The sequence below is a fragment of the Fusarium graminearum genome, chromosome 2 (genome assembly GCF_000240135.3).
Source record: "Fusarium graminearum PH-1 chromosome 2, whole genome shotgun sequence".
Lineage (NCBI taxonomy): Eukaryota > Fungi > Ascomycota > Sordariomycetes > Hypocreales > Nectriaceae > Fusarium > Fusarium graminearum.
This window is the reverse complement of record NC_026475.1, coordinates 4,071,274-4,096,896: the sequence shown is the minus strand read 5'-3', so window position 1 is coordinate 4,096,896 and position 25,623 is coordinate 4,071,274. Positions and strand designations below refer to the sequence as shown.

Genomic DNA, 25,623 nt, shown 5'->3' with positions numbered 1-25,623 from the left:
ATATGGATATGAAAAAGAGTGAGGGTTGTTGATATAAAGAAGCTGGTTTGGTTGATCTTGTTTGTGCCCCACATCGAAAAGTGGAAGAACAAACCACAAAGTGACGTCTACAGAATTTAATGGTCACTATAAGCACATTTAGAAGCAATGCTTTACAGGCATACTTTTGGTGGTTTGTACCATACATTGTAATTTTGAAACTCATGAGAGAAACGCTGTACTCTACACAAGACTCTACATGTCCAGCATGTAGACCATATACTTACCCTCCTAGATACCTCTTCATACCCTCGATCTAAAGTTTCTCAAAACAGGATACGCATCCTGTCCATCGCCAATCCACTTGATAACACTCTTCCCCATCCTGACATCCCTGACATCCTCCATGTCCATCAACTCATCCGCCGCAAACCCATAGAACAGCATCATGTGCTCCTCGCCCTCTCCCAAGCTATCAACAGTCAGTCTCAGCTGCGAATTCATGAGGATGATACTCGTGAGCTTCATGTGCTTCTGGTGCACTTCACCCGAGACCTTTTCCCGGAGAGCTCGGCGCCACTGGGTTACAGCCTGGTGCGCCTTGTCCTGGATGACTGTCCAGTGGGAGTTTGCGTCGTCGAGGGGGTTGTTGGGCCATTGGATCCAGGGGACGAGGAGGGCGACCATGATATTTCTGTTGGGGTTGTCGAAGCCGCGGTGCCAGCAGATGAAGTTGTTGTCCTGTGGACGGGGCCATTGGAAGGTGAAGTAGGAGGAAGACATTTTGACTGTTGTGTTAGTTGTGCTTTTGATTGGAACGGGTTTGTATGTATGGAAATTGATAACTTTCTAAATGGGAGCGATATATATCTTTTTTATATGTACGACATGTGAATAAACACTTGCTCTATCAAGTGTGTTGTTCAGAATAGTTCAACAAAGCCATCTTGAGATGTTCATCAATACTTGTGTTCCTGCCAGAGTGATGAAGAGAACAGACTGGCAGTTCAAGTCGGCAGTCCAAGGTCAGATCCATACCAAGACTGTTCATAATAGGTAACAATAACCATTATACTTCATCGTGTCTTCTTGTTCATGCCAGTCAGTTTCTCTAAATGTTACGAACAAAAACCAGCCATTAGTAGGTTATTAAGGGCAATTGCCAATTAGTCACCAATTTCTAGGTCTTTTACAGGGTAACCAATCCCTAACCCGTAGGCGTGTCCCCGTCTACAGTGTAAATACCTTAACGAGGCGAACCAAAAAGCCCAGTATCCTTCCCCCACCAAAAAAAGAGAAAGCCCACCCTCGTTAAATCCCCCAAATTTCAGTCTGCAAAGAAAAAAAAAGAAAAAAATATCACCAACCGACAGAAATGTCAGTTCTTATACAACATACAACATCGATTCAACCTGTGTTATTACGGCCTTGAATCAGGCGTCTCCGACCATTAGTATCTGGCCATTTCATACAGTACTGATCTTGTCAAGGTATGTATGGTCTCTTTCTCTTTGTCTGCTGACCTTCCTCTCAACCCCGCCTTGACGGATCATACGCCCTCCATCTGTTTCCCATCAACCACAGCGCAAGGAACTCGTTGATACGCACTGATACTTTTACTTTTACCATATCTATAAGATAGAGATCATCAAGAGTCTTGTTCGCGATATCTTCACTTTGTATTCCAACTCGCCTATTTTACCATCTACTCCTCGCCTTGCCACCTCTTCTCTCTCATGGCCGTATCAAACAGCCTTCAGCTCATCACCCAACTTCCTCTCCTCTCCCTTTTCACGTCTACCGCTCTCTGATTCACTCACTACCTCCATCTCACTATTACACTCTCATACACTTTCAAATGAGTTCATCACATCCTTCCTTTTCATCACGGAATCGACACACTTGATGCCTCAGGATATCCTCCTCCCTCCACACAAGGCTGCCTCGCGCCCACTCAGAGCCTATGAGGCATCATCCTTGTGCAAATACCCAAAGAAAGAGTTAGAGTTTACTTTATCCTCAAACAGAGCCTACCAGGTTCAAGTACCAGTAATGTCCATCATCGACCCCGCTGGCTGGTCGTATTGCAGCATTACATTCTCAATCGCGTCCAAGTCGCTCGTTGGATCCTTCACACCTACATCAACCTTGCGTGACCGAAGTCTCCCAGCACGACACAACATGTACATATACAAACACGCAGCGCCACAAAGCCGAGACTCACCACGACACTGGAACGACTTGGCCAAGGTTCGCTTCGCGCCCATCACCAGCAAGCAGTAGCTGCTAGAGCCACAACAATGACACGGCATTGACCGTGGGTTCAACGCACATACAATACAACACAACACATCACATCACCGCTATCATCACGACACAAGGTTCTGAAGTTGATTTATTTTATACATTCGACACAGCACACCCCCGATAAGCGGCACTTGGATGCCCACTGCGTCCATCCACTTATATGGATATCATCAATGAGAAGTATCCGTAGTGCTGTCATCACTTCCGCTCGCTTGGGTATCTCCCCAAAATCTTCATTGCTAGCTCCCAAATTACCTCGATACTTTCTCCCACCAGAAAGTCTTTCCCCCTAGCAATGCACCCTATCTCTCTGCTCGTGCGTCGCGACTTGGTGGCTCACAGAGACTGTGAGATACTGGGGAACCGTCGCGACGTCTTCATTACCAATCTCGTCAGCCTTGGCTTGCGTCTGCCTCGTCCGAGGCGGTATCGTCGAGTATTGTCGACTATACAACGCCACTCCTTTGAGCAAGCATGGCACCTGGTGTAGCCATATGGCTGGGTATAATGGTACCTCATGCTCTCCGGCCGACTCGGCTACGACGCTCCCAAAAAAGTCATACAACTCATACAATCCGTCCATTAGTCGACGCCATCTGTCTTTACTCCTCCTCCGAATCCGATTCATCACTGGATTCGGCGGTGGGTGTAGGAGCTTGCAACACAGGCTGGGCGTCTCCGGGCTCTTGGCCAGGTCTGTACAGATCGCGAAGACCGCGAAGCTGTGCTATGCGCTCTTCCTGCTCCCGAGCACTCATGGGTTTATTCTTTTTGGGCTTCGCCGACGTCGACGAAGTCTTGGAATGCTTAGGAGGCGCCGCTCGGGATGCCTCAGGAGAAGATGGCACATTCGAGTCCTTGCCGAATCCTGGGAGCACCTTCCTACACAGCTCCCAGAGCTTGAGTAATGCCTCGTGGCTAAGCTGGTCAATATCCAGTTCCAGCTCTCCGTCATTGTTCTCCTAAAGAAATGTTAACATTGCTCGATGCTGTGAGACGCCGTCGGTACTTACGTTTTGGCCTGTATCCCTCTTGATGATATCGATAGCACGATCGAGTTGTGCACCGTCAAGGTCGTTGATGGCCGAAGCAATCAAATCCTTATCTGCGGCTGTCAGAGTCTTCTTGGTGGCAGCCTTCTTAGTACCACTGGGCTTCTTAGGATGGGGCAGAGTTCCGCTGGGCTTGCGAGGCACAGAGCCACTGGGCTTGGGCTTGCTAGGCTTGGCGGCCTTTTTGGCGGGCTTCTCTGGATTCTTTGCCCGATGCTGACTGAGAGCTTGCTTCGCCTTGAGAAGACTATTCTGTACAACGTTGACTATAGTCTGCTGAATGTCTATCATGCTTTCATTGGGCACTTCAGCGGCGTATAGGTCAGTAAGCTTACTGCTCTCTTCTCGCAGCTTCGCCTCCAGGTCATGCACTTCCTTGGTCGGGTTGGCACCAGGCGGGCCTGCGGCTTCAACAGCGTCGGCCTCAGCTTCATCCTCATCTTCATCCTCGTCATCACTGCCGTTGGGAGCTGGAGCATTGGCCTTAGCATACCTAGCCAGCCATGCATCTTTCTCCTTCATCAGGCCATTGTAGTATCCTTCCAATTGGGAGGCTACGTACGATACCGCGTTTCCTTGGTCGACGCTGCCGTTGAAGGTGTAGCAGTTGGTAAAGATCAGCCGCACATTCTTGTCAAAGTCCTTGATACTGGTTATTTCACCATTCTTCAGCATCCGGGAAACCTTGTTCAGATCCATAGGCTTCTTGATGATGGAGTAATAGTGGGGGATGTTCAACCCTTCGGCATCAACAGGGTCCATGAACCAGGAATTGAGGGCAGTGTTCTTTGGGTGCATGATGTCGCTCAATACCTCCTCGGAGAACTGCAACTCAGGCTTGAGCTTCTTACGCGAAGGCTTTGTTGTGTAGTCGATATCCTTGGATTTGGGAGCACGAACAGTTCTCTTGGGACGGTCACCTTCAGTTGCATTGGAAGCACGACGCAGTTCTGAAGCCGCCGCCGCCGCAGCAGCAACCTCTTGCGACCCGTGCCTTGGCTTTGACGACACACTCTCGGCAGCAGGACTTGTGCTTGGTCCGACAGATGGCTTACGGGCGACTGTGTCACCCAGGGAGCTGATGCGCGGCTCGCGAGGAGGCTTTGGCTTAGGGGCAGACTTGGGCTTGACCATCTCTTCCGCAGGGATTTGGATGATGTTTTCCCAAATGTCTCGAATGGCATTGAACGCAGAAGTCGTTACCTCGTGCAAAGTGCCATTGAACGTTTGAGTGTTGTCATACATGAGAGCCAAATCATTTTGGAAGTCACCAATGGTGGTGTAAACGGCATCGCGCAGAGTTCGGTCAATCTCGGACAAGTCGGTAGGCTTGTCGATCTTGGACAGATAGCTATCGGCGAGCTGTGGCCACAACTTTGCGACAGAATCTTTGAAGTGTCCACCCGATTTGGTCTTCTTCACACGTCCAAGCACCTTGCGGAACTCGCGTCGTTGATGATTGGTGAGCTTCTGGTCCTTGTATTCTTTGTTGTTCCACAGCTCGAGGCCAGAGAAGCGTGACATTTCTTGCCCAGGAGCCGACTCGTTAGGAATTGTTTCGGTCTTGGTAACGGGCATCATAGCGTCGGCCGGTTCCTCTGACTTGGGCTCTGTCTTGGCTCGTTTGGGCGCAGGCTCATCTGCGGAGTCCTCCTCACGTTCGCGTGCGACTTTAGAGCTAGCGGAAACGTCAAGGGCCGGCGCATCTTGCATTGACACTTCGGTGGATGGCTTGGGGGCGTCAATATCATTGCTGTCGACAGAAGGCTTAGGGCCATCGGCATCGTTGCCATCGATCGCAAGCTGAGACAGACTGGTGGGTTGCTCATCAGCCTCAGAGGTAATCGCTTCAGCATCTTTTGACGCGGTCGCCTTGTCATCAGTTGCGTCTGTGTTCTCAGGTGCATCAGAAGGCTTCTCTGTCATATCAACGTCCTTGACGTCTTCCTCGACGGGGGGTTCAGTAGATTCGTCTTGTGCGGGCTTGTCATCTTGAGGTTTGTCTGAAGGTGAAGCGTCTGCCATATCGACATCGTCAGATGCAGTAGCTGGCTTATCTTCAGCAGGTTTAGATACGTCCGGCTCCTTATCGCCCAGCTCTTTTGCTTGGTCGACACTGTCCGACTTGTTCTCGCCCTCTACAGGATCTTCCTTAGGTGGGGATGGAGATGCCTTCTTCTCATCATTATCCGCCATCTCGACATCGTTACTCACGCCGTTCTCGACTGGGTGATCCTCGGTCTTGCCGTTGTCGGTGCCGTTTACTGTGGTGGATTCAGGCGCGTCGGTTGGCTTATCAGGAGTCGCATGTCTGGTGGCAACAAAGTCAGCGAATGCTGGGAAAGATGAGACTGCATCGCGACGATATGGTAACACATCACGCTCCAGCAAGACTGAGGGGCAACTTACCCGTTGACTTCGGACTTGTGTTCCTTCTCTGCGGTGACATCACGCGACGGAGAATCGGCGGCGGGGGCATCTGGGGTGGGTGAAGCCATAATGGCTGGTCGCGATAAATGCGCGTCAATATAAGTGTAGCTTAGTTGACCCGATGCGACATGAAATAGCGATGCGTTTACGTATCAAGGTGAGTCGTAGGTGATTCGAGAGGTAGGCGATGTGATTTTGATGCGCGATGGAGATGGTTGGGTGGAGACTTTGGAATGGGGGCGCGTCGCGCAATTGCGAGTTTGAAGAAAGGCGGGGAGTCGCGATCTTTTATGCGCTTCTCTGCTTTGGAATTTTTTGGCGGCCTAGCGGCAGGTGGTGGGCAGGTGCAGGCGGAGGCGACGGCAATAATAACCAAAGACCGATGTCGTAACCCGGATACAAGGTAGGAGCCAGGTAGGTCAAGTTGCAAAAGAGGAGTAATAGAGCCGAAGCAATGACGCTGACAACAATAATTGGAGATCGATTGTTGCGACAGGTAAGCTTCGCGTGCAGTATAGCAGAGGGAAGAAAGCTGAGTCAAGTTGACCAAAAGAAAAAGAAGCAAATAAATAAAGAATAAATAAAAACAGTGCAAGCGCAAAACTAATATGTAGTCGCAAGACTTATTATTGATTATAAAAGTCAATGGTGGGTGCAGTGCAAGTGCAGATGCAGTTGACTTTTTTTTTTGGTGGTGATCGCCGGCTTCGAGAACAACAAGAACTGAAAGAAGCTCTTATCGTGATCGGGGCGCGGAAGGTGCTTTTTGTGCTCTGTAGTAGCCTCAAAAGGTGCAAGGTGGTTGCCAAGAGGGGGGAAGGGTTGTTTTTGGCTTGCGTGAGTGGCCAGTGCTGGGCAATCAGGTCCCAGATGGCAGCGAGCGAGCGAGTACCTAGACTCTTGTCTCTCTGTCTCTTTTTTCTTCTGTTTGAACCGGGAACCGGAACGGAAGAACGTGGAGGGGGGTAAGGGGGGGGTTTGGCTTTAGGGGGAGTTTCGGAGCCTCTGAGGGAAAAGCGCGTGCACGTCAGTGAATTTTGCCCGGTCGGAGGCGCGGTGGTATTTATGAGGGAAGAAGAGAAACTCCGCTGAACCATCGACTTGTCTCTACCGGGGCGCGCAAACTTGGTAAGGGGAAAAATTTATTTGTCCGAGGTTTGTACTGAAAGGGGATGATGATGAAACGCACGGGCCAGCGTCGGTTCCCTGTCACGATGATCGCTGGTGGCTGGGGAACGCTGTGGCTGCGAGGTTGGGTGTTCGGTATCATTGTCATTGAGTTTGTTTCATGAGATTTGATCATGTTTAATATTGACAATAGAGTGTAAATACCAGAACAATCAGGAAGATGTTCGAGTTGAAATTACAAAGCGTTTTGTCAATCTTATGCAGCAGCTCTAGAACTTGTAGCCTGATACAAACCTTATGGACCAACAAGTGTGGCAGACAGAGCCTGAGCATGATCAGAAAGGGAAGGTCTCCTCTATTCCGAAAGGACACGGATAAGATTACAGACGGTTCCGGATTACCTGTGTTTCCCGAGCACTGCGTCTTACAAGATGATCCAATTTAACAAAAAGAAAGGAAGAGGTCGCCTCAACTGAAGATGAAGCATGAATAGAATAGAAGTCTGAATAAGGATCAACTCGTTTTTACTTAATGAGAAAGAAAATCCCTGGAAAAAAAAACAAGATGTATTCAAGGTCGAACTCTTTCTCTTGAGGACACGTGCTTTAACTTTCGCGACACTTCTCTTACACGTTCGCGTCGCGTCGTCACTCGTCACCAACTCATCATGCAATAAGCCATGATAGCTTACCACCGGATCTCAATCTTGTATCGAAGCTAAACCGCATCATGGTCCAGCCGGGAAACACGGGTCCGCTTAGAGGTAGCTGTCATGTGACCCTGCGTTCCCGTATCAAACAAGGGCAACGGGCTTTTACATGGCTTGTCATACCCAAACTTGATGTGCTTTCTGTACTCTGAGACGCAGTTCCTTTGGAAATTCTGTTTGTTTGTGACTCTTTCTCCATGATAACGGACGATAGGTTGATCCTTCCGAGAAATGTGAAGCAAACTCATGGTCTCCAATGAGAGTCTATCTCCGAGTCCACTATCTACGCAGTTCGTCCAATCAAGATTGCATTTGCCTAACAAGCCAATCACTGTAATTGAAACGCTTGCCAAACTGAAGTTGAGATACGACTTCCTCGACGCCACTCATGATTCGACTTGTGGCGCTCGATGTGGCTACTGCACGTGACACATCTCTAATCTTATCTCTCTGTGGGGCAACCACCGAGTTAAGCTCAGGTTCCAGAAAAAAAGTTCCTTCACTCGAGACTGAGCGACGGCTTCGTCAAATTTTCCAATTGATAACGCTCAACATTATTCTTTTCTCTCAATAATATAGAGAAACCGCGCTATCAGCGACACAAAAGTCAGCACTACCAGACTTGCTTCTCGATTTGAATCTCTGTCTTTGATTCCATCAGTATCCTTGCACGCGACCCAGCCATATTCCTTTCTGCGCCCGCTTAAACAACTTCATATTCCATCCCCCATAATGTCGACAACAAAACGCAAGGCGCCGGTTAAGCTGGCTGCGCCTGTTTCTCGAACCAGCGCTCGAATCCCCAACAAGGCCGTCATCGACGAGTCAAAGACCTCTATCGCCGGCCCCGACGCCTACGGATCAGCCCAGGTCGAGACCATTGAGCTCTCGTCAGATGCCGACAGCGACGAAGATCTCTCTGACGCTGAGAGCCTCACTGAGGAGCAGCAGAAGCCCACTGAGGAAACCTCCAACACAAAGCTTGTGAAGCAAAAGTCCAACGACGAGGCCGAGGACGAAGATGAGGATGGCGCAGCGCCTTCATTTGGGGAGCTTCTCCGTGTTGAGAACGACATCATTGATGTTCCCTCAGCTATCAGCGGCACAATTGTTTCCCACTCTACGCGAAACGCTATTGCGCCTCCCAGTCACCAGTCTCTTGCTACCGTCCTTTCTCAGGCCCTTCGCACCGACGACACAGACCTTCTCGAGTCTTGCCTGCACACCACCGATCTCGCCACCGTCCACAACACCATTGAGCGCCTCGACAGCGCCCTCGCCGGCACTCTCCTTATTAAGCTCGCAGCCCGCCTGTACCGCCGTCCTGGTCGCGCTGGCGCCCTTGTGGCCTGGGTTAACTGGACACTGATCGCCCACGGTGGTGCTCTCGCATCGCAGCCCAAGGTTCTCCAGAGCCTCAGCGGTCTGCAAAAGGTTCTTTCCGAGCGCGCAAAGGGTCTCTCCAGCCTTCTCGCTCTAAAGGGCAAGCTCGAAATGCTCGAGTGCCAGATGAAGCTCCGACGCAGGGTTTACAGTGGTCTTAACAACAGCGGCGACTCAGACTCTGACGACGATGAGGATGTTATCTGGGTTGAGGGTGAAGACGAAGCTGCACGCACACCTGGCCGAAGGCGCGGCGCTCTGAATGGTGATTTCGACGACTCAGACGATGACGTTCCCATCACCAACGGCTTTGTCGGCGACTCTGACGATGAGGAGGAGTCAGCCGGTGAGGAAGCTGACAGCGATGCCGAGGAGTCCCTCGACGAGGATGAGGTCAACCACGAGGATGTAGACGATTCCATGGGCGAGGATGAGGAGAGCGATGTCGAAGCCGCAGCTGCACCACCGTCCAAATTGCAAAAGACTGCCTCCAACTTTAGCAAGAGGAGATGAACAGATCTGGACGAAAAGCATGTAGAAGAGTGAAAAAAGGGGGAAAGGGGGGATAACGGCTTGTTAACATCCTGGCGTTGGTCTTTTTAGACATTGGGTTGCTTTAATTTTTCTGTATCTTTGTTTTGGCAATATGACGAGTTGATACCTCCCCATACTCTGCATTCGCTTCTAATACACGGGTTGAAAGCAGACTTGTTCATGTCATCGTTCATGTTCTTGATCTCAAAAGTAGATGCCGCCAGAATACAATTCTAGAAACAGACAGATTATGAATGAATAAATTGTTTCTTTGTTTTAAAAATAGCTGTCCTTCCAGCTTCTCAAGTATCTCCAGCGCCATGCCATGCTAGGTGCCATGCTGAACGAGAAAAAGCAAAGTCCCTGAATATGTAAATACCGTCCATTATCTCCAGTCCTCTATCAAAATACACCAAACACCATATCGATAGCCATGCCATGCGCTTTGTTCCCCGTCTTCTATGTTTCCTCAAATGTATTAAAACAAAATTGTGTTTTTAAGAGTTGTCTCTCGGTTGGGTCAATAACTGTTTCGGGTTGAAACAGGCATGTCAAGTTCCTCAAGGGAGAACACCCTGGCGCCACTGTTCGATTCTGTTGGTAGGGCCAGCTTGACCAGGCATTTGCATACCGGGCTGCATCATGTTCCCACCATAGACGCTCATACCGGGCTGCATCGGGGTACCGTATGTATTAAATACGGCACTCTTTCGATGGCTGAGCGCTGGCTGGTTGAAAATCTGGGTGTGAAGAGCTGGCGAAGACATAGCAGCTTGAGAGTTCTGGCCACCAAGGCCATTGTTGAAGGTACCGCCACGGTAACCGCCAGAACTGGCATTGCCGGCTTGTCCCAAAGCTTGAGGCATTTGGTTTCTGTAGGCTGCCATTCTCGCGTCACCTTCTCTGACTAGTCTCCTCTCACGCTCAAGACGCTCGCGCTCTGCCATAGCCTCATTCACGCTCCTCTTAGGATGGGCAGAAAGAACGCTCGACATCTGATGCATGTGGCCGTTGACTCCAGGAACTGGCACTGGGGGCTCCTCGGTACTTGCGTTCAGCTGGTTGAAGCTCATTTCCCGTTCACGAGCTTCACGCTCAGCTTGCAGACGACGGCGGCGCTGACCCAAAGTTTCCTCCTCACCGGATTTGGGCTTGCTCTCCTCTTCCTCCTTCTTTTTCTTCTCGGGATCCTCAAATTGGTTGAGAAGTTCAATGGAGAAGGCACCACTGACAGCTCGGGCCTTGGGCAACAAATTCTCGGCCTCTTCTTTGGCAGCAAGGCGCTTTTTTCTGTCCGCAAGTGTCTCTCCTTCGAACTCATCATCGGGCTCGGGAGATGCGTTCTGCACAGAGTGAGGAGCCACAGAGTGAGGTGTTGTAGGAAGATAATTAGCGCTGAGGTTGTTCATGCTTGGTCGGTTGGTGATAACCATAGATCGAGGATCTTGGCCATGGAGGCGGGCCCGACGATGACTGAGGGGTTCGTTCTCTTCCATCTCACGACGCTCCATCAAACCTATGGGGCGGTTGAGATCCATAACATTCTTTGCGCCCTGGTTGCGGGCTGCGATGACAGCTAGGGGTATATCCTCATCGTCGGAGTTCTCGTCGACAGGCTGTGCTTGGCCCTCTTCCCAGGCCAGGTTGATACGCTTGGTGTTCCTTGCTTTCTTCTGGGTCTCGGCAACAGCATCCATCTCCAACAAGGTTGCGTGCATACCACCCGGGAATGTTCGCTGGGTACGCTCCTTCTGCTGCTGTTTACGTAGCTGGAGTTCAGCAAGTAGTGTTGTTGGGGGCCCATGGTAGCCCTCTTCTTCAACCGAAGCATCAGAATCATCGTCCTTGGCACCCTGCTCATCATCACTGTGCCCGTCCCCGCGACCATCTACGCTGCGAGCCAAGCCATCGTGCTCAGCAGCGTTTGTGTCTGCGTTGACTGGTCCCAATCCAGACTCGGATTGGGCCTTTTGATCCTTGTTGTCATCACTGACATGGCTGTGACGTTTGCCAAGCCACAAAAATGAAGAGCGTTTCCTGGCATGCTTTTTGTCAGGCTCGGGCTGGAGAGCGGCAGATGGAGCAACCGATGCACGCTTCTTTTCCTTACCGTAGACCTCCTTTCCGAGCCTGCCGGCACGCTCGTGATCGGTAAATGCACTGACAGGCGCATTGGCAGAAGCGTCCAGGATACTTTCGAGGGTGGCCATTGCTGATCCGTCCTTGACTTCGATATCTGGTTGTGTGTTATCGGGGAGATCAAAGTAGGCACTTGCTCTCAGTTGAGGTGGCAGATTTGACATTCTCGTGTTTCGGTCATCAGGATTCTTCTTGGATAGTTTCTGAGGACGCCTCAATGTTTCAACCGACGAATCGGCAGTGGGTTCAGGTTGTACAGCAGGGGCGGCATCATGCTCTGAGTGCACAGAACGAGCTGGATCTGGTTGTTGACCTAGTTCCCTAAGCTCATCAGATGTCAGGGCAACGAATGATGCTCGGTGACCAGCGAGAGGATCGGGTAGCCAAGAGTCTCTAGTTGTATCCCGCTCTGGAGCTGGAGCATCCATAACCTGTGATTTTCTGCCACCGTCAAACATAGCACTCATAACCTGGGAGCGTCGCTTGTTCCTCTCGTTGGCCTTGGGCTTGTTCGAGAGCTTGGGAGGCAAGTTGAGCATAGCAGGGACACGAGCTGGGTAGTAGAGCATCTGTTGACCCGATTCAGGGTCCATGTACGATTGGGGCCGGATGTCTGGACGTGGGGCGGGTCGGTGTGCAGCTTGGTGTTGAGGTTGGGGCTCTCCATCGTTCGGAGGAGCGTAAGGATCATCTTGATCGGGAACCCAGTGAACACCATCGAAATCGCCAAACGCATCTTGACATTGTTGAAAGGTTGTGTCTGAGTGCGAACTTCCGGGCCGTTGAGGATCTCGGGACTCCTGGTGACCAGTGTTTGCCGGGCGCTTTTTGGTGGCATCCATAAAGTCATCATCTCCCATCATGTTCTGGAAAACATCTGTAGCGGGCATGTTGGCGTCACGGAGTTCCTCAGGTAATAGGGAGTCGCCCTCAGGGTTCTTGGCAGGGGCCTTGTCAGCCATGTCGAGGACGTCTTGGGTCAGGGCAATAGGTTCGGATTCTGAAATCTCGGCAAGGGAAACCTTTGTAGAGCGAACACTCCTGACAGATGCCTTGCCAGGGCCGTGTCGTGATAAGACGGTATCGAGATCAAAGTCTGGTCGGCCTGCCGAGTTCTTGGATCCTGATCTGAGTCGCCCGGTAAAGGAGTGGTTCGGAGAAAGTACGTATCCAGCGGGGGAATAGCCACCGTGGCGTGCAGCGTTGTTGGTAGAAACGATGGAGGAAGCGATGGATGGATGTCGTCTTAGTTGTTCGACAGCGGAACCGGGATTGTTGGAGTAATCGTCGATAGACCCTGAGGCTTTGAGACTGGCAGCAAGAATAGAAGAACGTCGACTGTCGGATCGCTTTAGTTCAGTGTGTAAATCTCGGATCGCATCGTCGATGGAACTTGTCATAGACAGTCGTTCGGCAGTCGCTTCGAGTTGGGCGATGTTACCAACGTAGGCTCCAGATCGTGCCTGGGAGGTAATGTCGGGAGTTGGATGCTTGATATTAAGGGATGGAGAGTCGGGCGCAGTGCGGACGATTGTTCTTGGCGTCGGCCTTATAAAACTTGTATCAAGTTTGATGCCGCTTGACCGAGAAGAAAGGGATGTATTGTGTGAGGGAGGAAAGCCGTTGTCGTGTGAGGAATGATCGTTGCGGTGTCTTTGATGCCCAGGGGGTACAGAATTGTTGCTAGTGGAGGTGGTACTGGACATGACCCGGGTGGCGCTTTGAGTAGCAGTGCAGTGGCTGCTTGTCTGTGCGGGTGCTGTGGCTGTCCCTCGCGCAGGGAGCGCTCCCGCAGATGAGGGCCCTATGGGTGCTGAAGCGGTCTCGTATTGACTGTAATATCTGGTCGAACTATCTATTCGATACTCGTGCTGATCGGAATGAAGGCCCCTGAAACCAAGAGCAGGGTCGGCGGCGTTTGATGGGGCGTTGCTATTTTGGGAGGACAAGCCTGTCGTATTTAAAGCAGACGGCGAAATGACTTTTGGCTGCGCTTGCGATGCACCGTTTTTTGAATGGCCTGTTTGGGTGGTTTCTTGAGACTTGTCGTTCGATTGACCACCTAGAATTGATTGTAAATTGGAATCCTTCCCAGTTGAATAAGGAACATTACCATCGTCAGCGGCACGTGTCGGTTCGGCGTTTCCGTCATCTGCAGTCTCTTTAGGTCGAGGAAGATCTGCGTTGTGCTGGCTGTGGGTGCTGGGATCTTTAGTTGTAGCAGGTAACTCCACTGAATTCGACGGTGATTGGTTGGATGTCGCTGCGGTCTTGTCGACACTAGCTGGAGCACTAACACTGCCCGCCTCAAGACCAGTTGAGATGCACTTGTCAATGTCGAGGAAACATGAGTCGTCCATCATGCTAAGTGGTGTCGGGTTTTGGTCGGCCAGCGACTGAATTGAGACCAGCTCCGGGCTTGTGGTGAGGGGAGTTGAAAGAGGAGAAGAGAGGAGGAGGGATGCGTCTGGGGCCTCATCGATTTCTTGGCCGTCATGGGATATCGTCGCCTTTGAAAGAGTCATGATGACTGATTGGTGAGGGTGCAAGTCGATGCGATCCTGCACCAACCGAACGAGACAGGGAAACTGGCGCCTTTGTGTTGATTCTTATCACCAAGGATGCGGCGTGCATCCAGATTGCGCTGGAACAGGCAAGCAAGTGGATGAAAATAGACAAGATTGGCGGAGATTCGTAGAAAGTACCCGATTCTGAACGGCACAGCACAACAGCGAATGCACAATCAGTCGTTATCGAGCTGCAGTTGGAAGTGTGGTAATGTCAGGTCACGGGCGAGCATCCCATGATATAGTGAGTTGTAGTCGGTGTGAAGTTCGAAGATAGCTGGCTGCAGGCGTCGCAATTTTGAGAGTAGCTTTGTGATAGCGGGAAACCGGTGTCAAGGATTGAGGGGTTCACGCGCAACACTCCAGAAGCTGTCGAGATTATTGAGACAGCGCGGCAGAGACTAGAAGTAGGATTAGACTATACCAAAGCCTAATGGAAGACGGATATTAGAAGGAGATCCTTGCTTGTGTACAAGCGGGAACAAAGCGGGAAAGGAAAGGAAAGTAAGGGGAATGAAAGTCAATTTGGATAGAAAACAAGACTGGAATGACTGAAAAGTATATGATCCTCTGCATCTGTGGTGCAGCACAGGCTGGCACTGACAAAGAGGACGATTCATCAAATTGTAGTTTTAGTGTAGCGTGCACAAGCCAAGGTAAGGTAATCCTGGTGTTTCGCTACCAACCGGGGCACGTCGCATGGAAAGACAGGATGATCCCAGGTACATGCCGAGCCAAAGCCAGGCACAAGCGGAAAGGCCCGTAACATAAGACAGACAGCAGGTGTGAAATGAGATGAGATGAAACGAGACGAGGGGGAAAACGTGGCTATCAGAGAAGAGACCGTACCTGACAGAGAGAGCATTCGCATTTGCATTTGTATACGCAGTGTAACAAGAGACTGACTGGCTTGCAACAGCTTGACTGAACCAAATCAATATAAAATAAGCAACCAACCAAAACCAGGTGTTGACAAGTGCAGTGCACGGTCTGATCTTCAGGTAGGACGGGACGCAAGCCCAAAGCGTACAAAAAGCAAAGCACGAAATAAAGGGTCGGTCAAGGTGGTACGAAAGCAGGTAACGAGAGCGAAAAGAGGGAAATTTGATTGTTGGACAAGAAAGACAGAAAGAATTGGTCTTGATGCGAGAGAGACAGAGAGTGGATGTCGTCGTGGTGGAGGAGGAGGGAAAAAAGTTGGAAGTTGTTTATTTCGCCCGTTTGACTCAAGTGGGACAAATTCATCGAACAAGCCAAGTCAAGACCTCTTTTTTTTCTCTCTCTACTTGAGTCGTACAGTTGCATCAGAAAGCTGTCGGTTGTTGACTAGGGGAAAGTAAATAATGGCAAACTCTAAAATAAAAAAAGAGACAAGAGTGAGCTCTTGGATGGGGTTGGTAGATTATCATGGTCTGTCACACACATCTACTCTACACTAAACTACTCTCTGTAATTAACTCTCGTTTTACCTGCAGCCGCCTGGATAAATAAGCCTAACTTTAACATGCCTCTTAAGGCAAGCCACTGCATATTTTGGACCGGAAAATAATAAGGCTTACAGCTGAAAGATGCATCAACAAGTACGGCACTTCCACGATCAGCATAGCCGATGAAGTCTACATGGTAGATCATGGCGAAAAGCAACTCGTTTCCTTTCGGAATTGAACAAAAAGTCAGAAATGACAGACGCCCTGAATCGCGATGCAAACTATGGGTCTTTCTCTCTCTTTTTATTACCTATTATTCGATCGTTGTAACCTAACAAGCATCGGAAACCGCCTAGAAACCTCATCGTATCCACACAAATCATCCTTCTCTCTTAGCAGTGGCCAATGATTTAACATGGTAAAAAAAGAAACGAACAAAGAGAAGACTTTTCTCTCTCGGCGTGTCTTACTTTCCACGTTTCGCTTGCGGAGACTTTTGTGTTTATTCCCCAGATTCTTTCTCTCTTCATGATCAACAAGAAGGACGTGTTCAAAGTCACTTTTTGAGAAAAGAGGCTGTTGTTAAACATCCAATAGTCTTGCCCAGTCGAAAACTCAATTGGATCAATACCCACCATCTTGGGCCACGTTCTGCCCTGTTTTTGCGTCTGTTCCCCGGAAGCGGCAGAGGATTGATTTCATGGCAAACGCCAACTCTACCTACCGGAGCCCACCTTTAGCCAGGTTTGCAGTCCCTGTAACTCATGGCTTGCAGACATTCCCATAGGTTCACATGCATCTCTATTCCAGTTTTCCCCCCTAACGCTAGACTCCGCTCTACCTTCCATAAACCGGAGGCATGGCTTGGCTGAAGCAATGGATCTCTACCAAAGTACGGTGTATTATGCAGCAAACCAAGATATTGGTCAACTATGACGATCCCAAGCTTCAGCCTTGAGCTCATGTCTTGCTGTGCCGCTCTCAAGGTCACCTTACAAGGCGAGTGAATCAGCGCCAAGTCACATCTTGTCTTATCAGTACCAAGAATGCTGCAACATCTCGATCATCCACAGGGGTTTTAATGGGCACACCAGACCTCTGGGCCATTTCGACAGGGATCGATTTATAGCGGTCTCAACATCGAAACGTCTCTATTGATCACCAACCGTTGCTAAGCCTCAAGAAAACGATAAACCTCCTACCCCAACATCACCCCCTCTCAACAACTGCACTATCTGCCGCCCACTGGTTTCACCACCTCTTTGCCAGCCACTGTTGCACAAAACACACTCTGTGGCGTCCATGACCCCCTGGCACCCACGTTGAATCCTTGCTAATCAAACGAGTGAACACACAGGGGAAACGTTGCGATTTGGTCATTTCATGCAGGGGCATGTGGTCCTCAGCATCGCAAACTGCTACTCTAAAATGAAGGGTACCGTAAACAAGAAACAACAGAAAACTCAGCATAAGGAATATAAGGCGCTCCGAATGGCAGAGTAACATCGCGAGTTTATTGTTACAGTCGGCATCTTATCCCATATCCGGGTTGGTAGTTATGGTTCGTGTGAAACGACAGCGGCAGTTGTGGTCCCGTTCCGATGCAATATGTAAGGTCTGCTATTCAATTTCGGTGATATTTAGGGTCTTGTTTACTTACCAATGATCCTTGACTAATTTCAATGCTCGATCTTCGATAATATGTCAAGTAATATTATTCCACCGACTATCCGTGATATAGACTGTAGACAAATAACCCGCTCTTTTCAACGCCGGCTTTGTATCAAATGCAGCCCTATTATTCATCGCTCCAAAGTTGGGTCCTCAATCCCCGAACTATCCACCAGCCGAGATATACTTCATGCTGAAGTCTTCGCTTCTCGATCCCTCTCCGGCTCTTCCGTTGACCGTTGTGGGTTCTCCAATCTCTGCCGCTCCTCCATTGTAAGGTCGCTCTTAGCAGACCCGATGTTGATGAACGGAATAAATAGTAAAGGAATACTTGCCACACCAAATGCCAGCCAAAATGCCACCTTGTAACTTTTTCGAAGCCCCAGCTCTGACGTCTCTGCAACAGCAATATCGGCAATACCGAGGAAGAAGCTGATTCCTAAGAAAAGGACACTGTTGATCAAAGCACCTGCGAGTCCTTGTCGGTGGCTCGGCATGTTGGTCGTCAGAAAGATGTTGCTGACTGTAAAGGTGATATCGATGCCGAGAGTACAGCAGACCATGCTAGGGAATACCCATGCCCAATAATTTGGGTTTTCGGGCATGAGGGCGAACAGCAACATGCAGATGGCATTGGCCATGGACGAGATGAAAAGCAACACGCGGCCTGGAAGGAAGTGCAGTGTAAAGCCTCCTACGGTGCCGATGATGAGACCACCTACACACATGGGAATATACCAGACAGCCGTGGTGAGCGGTGATCTGTGCAGCACCAATTCCATGTAGAAACTCGAGTAAAAGAGGAAGAGTCCGAAGGTACCGAAGGCCATGAAGAGAACGGCCAAAAAACGCTTCATACCCTTTGGCTCAAAGAGGTCGGCCGGCAGTAATGGAACTTGAGCCTTGTGGGTCTCAACATACCATGCTGCTGTCAGGAACATGACGCCCAGTATCAATGTCACGATGATGTATGGCGTCGCCCAACCATTGGGAGCATGAGAGCTATCGGTCAGAGAGTAAACAATGAGGAGAAGGCCCGGCACAATCGTTCCAACTCCCCACCAGTCCATGGGGATATCGACCTTTCGATCGCGGTAGTCAAAGGGGACGGCAACCAGTGAGATTCCACACACAACGGCAAAGATGATAGTACCAATCCAAAAGTACCACCTCCAATTGAGGAACTCTGCGGATAGACCACCAACAAATATGCCCAAGAAGAATCCTTGACTAATATTAGCGGTATTCTACGTATTTGGATACATCACTCAACCTACCGAGAGGTGCGAAGCTACCATATAGAGCAAAGACGAGGTTCTTTCGAGGTCCAGGACGGTATATTTTCCCCATCAGCATAACACCGCCAGGTAGGTACGCAGCAGGACCAAGACCCTGCAGAGCTCGGCAGAAGATCAGCATCATGTAGTTCTTACTGAAGCCTGCGATGAGAGCCCACAGAAAGAACCACAATAGACCAGCGTTATACACGAGATAGCCACCATACATATCACCCAGTCGACCCATAGGAAGCAGCATGGCTCCTGTGACGAGGGAGAAAACACTTGAAGGCCATGTCTGCGACGCAGCAGGTATTTCGAGCTCTTCAGACAATGGTGGAAGGATAACATGGAATCCACTGACGAAGAATTCCTGATGATGTCAGTATCTACAGGCGTTGTCTAGAAGAAGGTTGAGTGGGATACAACTTACTGCCAACAGCATGGAGCAGAATACAGAGAACCCAAACCCTAGTTCAGACCATATCGACTTGAACACTTCTGGTCGTTGACGGCCTAGTTTCTCAACATCAACTGACGAATCCCGGCTTCCATCTCCGGCTCGGACACCGGTGTTTTCCTCGTCTGGTCGGCTCATAACGTCTACTGCCATTCTAGACAAGAAGCAAAAGCGAGAACAAAACGTTATATTCTGAATATCGATACTAAAGCTTCAAGCCATGGATACAAGAAGAAGATATACATATTTACTTTACAGTTCCGATTCCAAATCTCGGTTGCATCTGTTGTTCTTGGCGAACAGATGTGGATCTTCCATGTGGGAAATAATTGCCTCCTTGGGATTAGCGGACTTACCTTATCCTTCTCAAAACCCGCTGACAAAACGAAACCCTGAACCTTTGTTGGGTAGAGAATGGGAGTGACGCCTGAGGTGATGACATTTTGCTATCATGACGACCAAGTCGTGGAGTTGAGTGCATAAGATGACGACCTCGACTGGTAAGCTGAGCGGTTTTGATGTAACATTATTAATTATTTCTGATTACACTATAAGAGAAATACAGATTATTCAGCTTGTTGCAGAGTTCAACGTTGATGGGAGATAGCTTACAGCTTGACCATCATGGTCGATCTTATATACCAATCTTGATCAACATTCCAGCACATACGACCATACCTATCAGAGAACTCGGGATCCCGTCCGCTCTCCCATAGATAAGCTGGTAAGGGGCGGATTAGTAGTTGGGTCGGTGACGACCAGCGAATCCCCGCTGTTGTATGTTTTTTTGGTTTTTATATCTTTTTGTTCTGGATGGACTTTGGTCCAGCAGATGTCCGCCAGCGAGCCGGGTCTCATATTCGGAAGTTACAACGCAGCATGGCGATTTCTGCCTAGGAGTACCAATGGAGAGGCAGCTCATCGAAAAGTGATTCAAGCATATCGACCCTGGTGTGTTTCTGGCAGAGTCGTTCCTTCGGATTAGCCTGGCTAGATATCGGCGGAACTCTCAGAGACCTCGGGATACCGTCAAGTTCTTTCATTCTGCTCAGTGATCGCCGCTGGTTGCACAAGGTTCGCTAATTTAAGGTTAATAAATAAGTGCGTTTTGGTCTTTCTTTCCGACAGAACTGCCGACTAGCCACAACTCTTTCTCCCTGACGGATGACTATAGAATCACATCACCCTGAAATCAAAAGAACAATCGACACTTCAGATCAGATTATTTTCTACTATGGCCGAAGAACAATCAAGGTATTTTTGCGTCAAAGCAGTAGCTATCCGCAAGCATTACCGATGAACAGATAGTCAAGGTTGAAGACCTCGACGGTGTCAGGGTTGTAAGGAGGGAACACAGAGGGAAACGAGGTTGTTTACCACCAAGGATTTAAAAACCTCCTGAGTCCTCGAACCTATCAGGTCCAAAGACAAGAGACTTCGACTCAAAATGCCGCCGCTACTGAATTGGTTCTCATAAGTCAGCCCAGGGTATGTGAGGAAGAATGTGCCATCTATCCGGGCGCTCTCTGCTAATCACTCTCTACACGCAGTACAATCACAGCTTTGAATGACCTTAAAGACCCCTTATATGAAAGCCATGGAAGGTCAGGAAGCTTCGCATACCACATTGAGACAGGTGTAGCTTATCAGGCACGAGCTCGACAGAACCCTTCATGCGTTCATCTGGCAGGTCTTTCTATCGGACCGGCCTGGGCCAGATGTCGGTGGAACTCTCCTGAAGAAGTTGACAATGGTTAGAATCTTTTGTTGCATTTTGGGAATAACTACTAGTCTTTCCAGAATCTTTCAGGATGTGTCTGTCCAATTTCATTGGCGGACAATGTCGGAGGGCGTTGCGCCTTGGTGCTGTGGCTGTCTGTGCATGTCCGTTCAGCCTTTTTTTTATGTCAAGGGCTCGAAGGAACTATAATTGGGCTTCAAACACCAAGCTCCATATATATACCTGTGTTGCAGCTTCAGTCGGTTGAGAAACGCGTTGGCTTTCATGTTCGTTTCATCGCGGATTAGCCAATATGTGCAGATCAACTTTCACCACTCACGAATTACCAGCTCTCGTGCTGGTCAATTTTTATTCACTGGGAACTATTAATATACAATGTGTTTTCCGATACAAAATCATTGGCTCGTTGTCAAGGCATCTGGCTTGTTGTGTAGATTGTCACTAGTCAAATATCAGTTTATGAGAACGGTTACGTTCAAGCGCTTTACTGAGCGACGTCGTGATATCACCGTTCTGCACATTAACAAACCACCATAAGGACACAGCGACATCATTGGCCATATGCTCCAAAGAAATTGGATTGAACATCAGTTTATAAAAGCCAGGGAATACTGTCCAAAAAACCTATGCTCGTCATGGTATGTGGTTGATTTAGGCTACCCTGGACACGGCGTTGGAGAAACAGCCGCTTCCACACCACGATCACAAAAGCAATAGCGTTCCCTAGATGTCAGCTAAGTTTGAGATCGCCACAAACAATGACATATTGGGCAATTCATATTCGGATCTACGATTGACAATAGATATTTGCCACCACCTGTGTCGCTTGTTGTCTTATAGTGTTACAGAGCAGAACAGTCTCTTGTCGCATCACAAACGAATGCAGCTGCTACTGGTCGCTGATATCACACGACAATACTCTAAATGCAGCTGCCAGAGGCAATTGAAAAGCTGGCCACTAAGCTTTGGGTTACATAAATAAATGATTCAAGATTGTAGGTCAAGATAGCATAAACTCACCTTCTCTTGCGCGTAACCCGCTCAGTTGTTGGACCTCTTGAGGTCTGGAGAGCGAACAAAAGTCAAGCATTTCCGCTGACTGCATCGTATTAGCTGCAAATTACAAGCAGATCAACCTGACGAGTCGCGCAAGTGAAACACAACCTGCAGATCTCGCTGCACGACTCGGGGATAACAAACTGACGTCGTGAAGATGCAACTACACACGCGACAAGACCCTTTATGATCCGCTACCAGCGATCGACAATTTGGAGACCCATTATTGGCCAAGATTACAGACCTTCATTCCAGAAAGACAATCAGCTCGGATTGTACGAAAAAGTTAAATCTAGGGCTGAAGCCGCTTCGGTGCTCATCGGCAGGCAAGAGAGAGGAGGGGATCAAACAAAGTTCAAGCGAACGGAACGTATCGAAGCACATGGCGAGTGGAGTTGATCCTTTGAGATCCGAGGGGAAAGAAGACAATGATTGCTGTGAAGTGAAAAGCCAAGCTGGAGGCTTGCATGTAGCATGTCACTGTACGGTACCTTGGGTGGGAAGACTAATGCAGTGCGGTATCAGCCGACTTCGGAGAATCAATGATGGGGAAGTGAGACAGTGGGATGCCATCTGGGGTACCACGATGGCTGAAGTGATACACAATAACACAAGCACAAGGTTGGTTGCCATGGTTTGAGATGCCACAAGGGAGGCCTGAAGGGTAAAAAGCCAGCTGACGAAGAAACGTTGAGCCAGCATGACATGGAGGCTCTGTACGATGCAACACTGACAACAAGACAAAGAAACACCAAGGTTTCAGTCTGCAAGCGGTGTGCATGAAGTAGTAGCACTACGAGACAAAGAGATCCATGTGTGTGTCTAGCCGTCGACGTCTTGCTTGAGCAAGGAAATCTCGTCAATTAATCGAGATGTTGGTTCTACGGGGCCGTCAAAAGCAAGGCCGAATCGTATAATAACTTGGATAAAAGCACGGGCAAGGGCTAAGAAGCGGATGGCACCCGAGTACCGGGGCTCAGGATAACAAGAGCCGCATCGTTTCGACAGGGATAGACTTTAACCAAGCAATGTCAGGAGAAAGAGCTGCGTTTCGATACATAGAAAAGCGGAAGTTTGTTTCTATCGTGATGTGAAATGGCGGAGGTCAAGATCCTTGATCATCAGAGGGTCCCGTGTACAGGAACGGTTCCGGGGATAGAACAAGGGCGGATGGATGCGGTGAGTGCGGGGGATCAACAAGGTTATGTACCTACTGTACCTCACTGCAATCAAGGTACCTGGAGACGAGCATCACCAACTGTTTATGGCGGTGATGGACATGAAACTGGTAATGGCTTCTGTCCCGTGGTTCCACAGCATATTTGGTGGCGGTGGAGAAGAACTGTTGAATGCAACGGTTTACTGTGGCTGCTGAAAGTAAGCATTGCTCAGTCAGATGTTGTCTCTCAAAAGTGGTCGCTCTCGGAAGCCGCTGGGAGCAAGTTTTATGATATCGTATCGTGATGGAGGGTTGAGAATGAGTGGCTGTCTTGGATGTGACGGCATAAGATTGATGGTGCGTATGCATGCAGCAAGCAAACAAGCGCATCGGAAGGGATGGGACGAATGTGTCGCGTGGGGGATTTTTAGTTAAACTCACTAAAAGAAAAAAGTCAATGTTTCTATTATTGAACTTTGATCACGATAGCTTCAAAAAAAAATGGAATTGAGAGGTGCTGGCATTTTTAGAAAAATAAGAATGACACGTAATTGATGCCATGCACATTTCACACTTGTCTCAGATTATCTCCTACAAAAACAAGGAAGACAGAGACTTTGAGTGAGACCTTTATTATTTCTCAACGGAATACACAACAATTATGGCGTTGTTCTGCTGTGCAACACAAGACCTCAACAGTGGTTGCATCTAGCTACGGCTGGCTGTACATTGCACTGCAACCACCAGGGAGGGAATCAGATCTCACAGCGACAAGAGAAAAGGGGGCTTTTTTTTGTTCTCTTGAGGCTCTATGGCTTTTAAGCGAAGTTCCGTGGGATGGTGTGAAGACGCCCAGTGAGAGAGATAACGGACCTGACGATGGAGGGTTACAGTGGAAAATACCATCCACCCATCTCTGAGAAAGAAAGAGCAGGTATCCGTGGGGATGAAAGAAATGAGAGAATTTTCATTCTGATGGCTTCGCTATTACATACTGCATTGCCATTTTTCTTTGACTCGCCACGAATCAACTGCAGGATCCCGAGTCTTTTTCTTTGGCCTCAAGTCGAGTTTGTTTCGTTTTCACCTCTTTTGAAGTTTTGTGCATGTCTAGTTTTCGTTTATTCTGCACTTTATTAGTCTGGACTGAAATGGAGTCGTCGTTTACTGTAGGTACAAGAATATGTACGGAGTAGGTAACTAAGGTGGTCATGGATCAGAGTTTCGCTTCACTTTGGTTCCAAGATAGTGGATGGATGCTCTGTAAATAGTCGGTGAGGACGACAACTGCAGGAACAAGACTCAGAGGACTCCTCAGCGGCCTTCCGGGGGGCTTGCGGCTTCCGGGGCCGGGCGGGAACACTACAGGAGCCCCCCGGTGAGCGCGGAAGCGGGTGGCGAGCAGACGTAGGCAAGTTTGTTTGTTCGTGTCGTGTCGTGGACGGTACAGTATCAGTATCAGGTTATGTCTATTATCGCACAGCTTATTATAGGGATGGTATGAGATCATCAAGCACCTGGTCACAGTTAGATTGGAATTGTTGGACGTGGGGAGCCGTCTTCGGCTGCTGCGCTTGTAATTAATCTGAGTCTGTAGGGAAAAGTCATCAGCCTGTGTGAGTTGAAGAGGTAAGTACTGTAGACCCTGAGTCAGACTGTTATCTCGCCCCAAAATCATGATTTGAGCACAGTATAAATCTGACTCTCGTCTATCGTGCACTGTATGTCTACTCTTCCCTCCCCATGTTAATAAAACCCCACCATGAGACTCCAAGACACCCCCACCAAGAACTGGCCTGGGCTTTTGGTGACAGAAATAATGAGACATGGTTCCCACGGGGAATCCGCTTTGATGGCTGGGGTAATGGCATTGCGTGGACCAACTATCGTGAGCTTCATGTCAAGATACAATTGTTGCAGAGTATCTATCCGAGCCCAGCTCAGGAGCGAAAAAAGGAGGTTGTTATTTTCAGATACGATGATACTCATGGTCCCATTTTCAAGGCACATGTTGATCAGCATCGCCACCCACTCCAGCTACAGCAGGTCCCTTGAGATCATCTTTCAGGGTATGACAAGCGACAAGCGACAAGCTCCATTGGTGCAGAACCCTTTTCCTTGTGTTCCAGGGGTCTTCTTTTCTCTGTCACTCTGTTTTTACCTCGGGAACTGAAGTCCGCCCTACCTAGGTCGTCAGATGTAGAGATGGCATGTCAGAAATAGTCAGAGTTGTCCATGTGGTTTATTTTTTCACTTGGCGTCGACATTCAATTCAATTCACCCTCTTTGACTATCTAGAAGAATAGGTTGGTACCGAAATGGATGCATGATGGCTTGCGCTCGGCGATTCGATAGTTTTGTGGCGGTATCCATTGAGAATACACTGAGACTGACCGAACTCGAATGAATGAATGAATGACATGGATGTTTGGTTTGGGACCTTGACTGAAATGTGAACTTGTGACCGCCGGCGTCGGACGCCAGCCATTTTTCGATTTGATCCGTACAGTAGTCTCATACATGGGAGAGACAGAGAGATCAAAGCATTCATTCATTCATCAATTAATTAATCTACCCCATGTACCACTGCCACTGCCTACCGAA

At 49.1% G+C, this 25,623-nt stretch overlaps 8 protein-coding genes and 1 non-coding gene across 9 annotated transcripts; 5 read left to right on the top strand and 4 right to left on the bottom strand.

Moving 5' to 3' along the window:
* Positions 1-282: 282 nt before the first annotated feature.
* Positions 283-762, bottom strand: FGSG_04422 (uncharacterized protein; the record flags this gene model as incomplete). Its single annotated transcript, XM_011322881.1, has 1 exon — positions 283-762. The coding sequence occupies one exon, from the start codon at positions 760-762 to the stop codon at positions 283-285; it is 480 nt and encodes a 159-aa protein (XP_011321183.1).
* Positions 763-2,888: 2,126 nt separating this feature from the next.
* FGSG_04423 (uncharacterized protein) lies at positions 2,889-5,836 on the bottom strand (the record flags this gene model as incomplete). Its single annotated transcript, XM_011322880.1, has 3 exons — positions 2,889-3,248; positions 3,300-5,649; positions 5,748-5,836. The coding sequence occupies 3 exons, from the start codon at positions 5,834-5,836 to the stop codon at positions 2,889-2,891; spliced, it is 2,799 nt and encodes a 932-aa protein (XP_011321182.1).
* An 802-nt stretch (positions 5,837-6,638) lies between these two features.
* On the top strand, positions 6,639-7,341 carry FGSG_12259 (uncharacterized protein; the record flags this gene model as incomplete). The annotated part of the gene is made up of 2 exons (XM_011322879.1): positions 6,639-6,733; positions 7,113-7,341. The coding sequence occupies 2 exons, from the start codon at positions 6,639-6,641 to the stop codon at positions 7,339-7,341; spliced, it is 324 nt and encodes a 107-aa protein (XP_011321181.1).
* A 996-nt stretch (positions 7,342-8,337) lies between these two features.
* FGSG_04424 (uncharacterized protein) lies at positions 8,338-9,501 on the top strand (the record flags this gene model as incomplete). The annotated part of the gene is made up of 1 exon (XM_011322878.1): positions 8,338-9,501. The coding sequence occupies one exon, from the start codon at positions 8,338-8,340 to the stop codon at positions 9,499-9,501; it is 1,164 nt and encodes a 387-aa protein (XP_011321180.1).
* A 310-nt stretch (positions 9,502-9,811) lies between these two features.
* FGSG_04425 (uncharacterized protein) lies at positions 9,812-14,186 on the bottom strand (the record flags this gene model as incomplete). The annotated part of the gene is made up of 1 exon (XM_011322877.1): positions 9,812-14,186. The coding sequence occupies one exon, from the start codon at positions 14,184-14,186 to the stop codon at positions 10,083-10,085; it is 4,104 nt and encodes a 1,367-aa protein (XP_011321179.1). The 3' UTR covers positions 9,812-10,082.
* A 3,328-nt stretch (positions 14,187-17,514) lies between these two features.
* Positions 17,515-19,201, bottom strand: FGSG_04426 (uncharacterized protein; the record flags this gene model as incomplete). Its single annotated transcript, XM_011322876.1, has 3 exons — positions 17,515-18,551; positions 18,604-18,976; positions 19,037-19,201. 3 exons carry the CDS (start codon positions 19,199-19,201, stop codon positions 17,515-17,517), a joined length of 1,575 nt encoding a protein of 524 aa, XP_011321178.1.
* Positions 19,202-19,731: 530 nt separating this feature from the next.
* Positions 19,732-19,847, top strand: FGSG_20009. Its single transcript, XR_893004.1, has one exon. It is a non-coding gene; the product is annotated as a 5S ribosomal RNA (ribosomal RNA).
* Positions 19,848-22,955: 3,108 nt separating this feature from the next.
* Positions 22,956-23,324, top strand: FGSG_12258 (uncharacterized protein; the record flags this gene model as incomplete). The annotated part of the gene is made up of 1 exon (XM_011322875.1): positions 22,956-23,324. The coding sequence occupies one exon, from the start codon at positions 22,956-22,958 to the stop codon at positions 23,322-23,324; it is 369 nt and encodes a 122-aa protein (XP_011321177.1).
* Positions 23,325-24,762: 1,438 nt separating this feature from the next.
* On the top strand, positions 24,763-25,074 carry FGSG_12257 (uncharacterized protein; the record flags this gene model as incomplete). Its single annotated transcript, XM_011322874.1, has 1 exon — positions 24,763-25,074. The coding sequence occupies one exon, from the start codon at positions 24,763-24,765 to the stop codon at positions 25,072-25,074; it is 312 nt and encodes a 103-aa protein (XP_011321176.1).
* Positions 25,075-25,623: the final 549 nt, after the last annotated feature.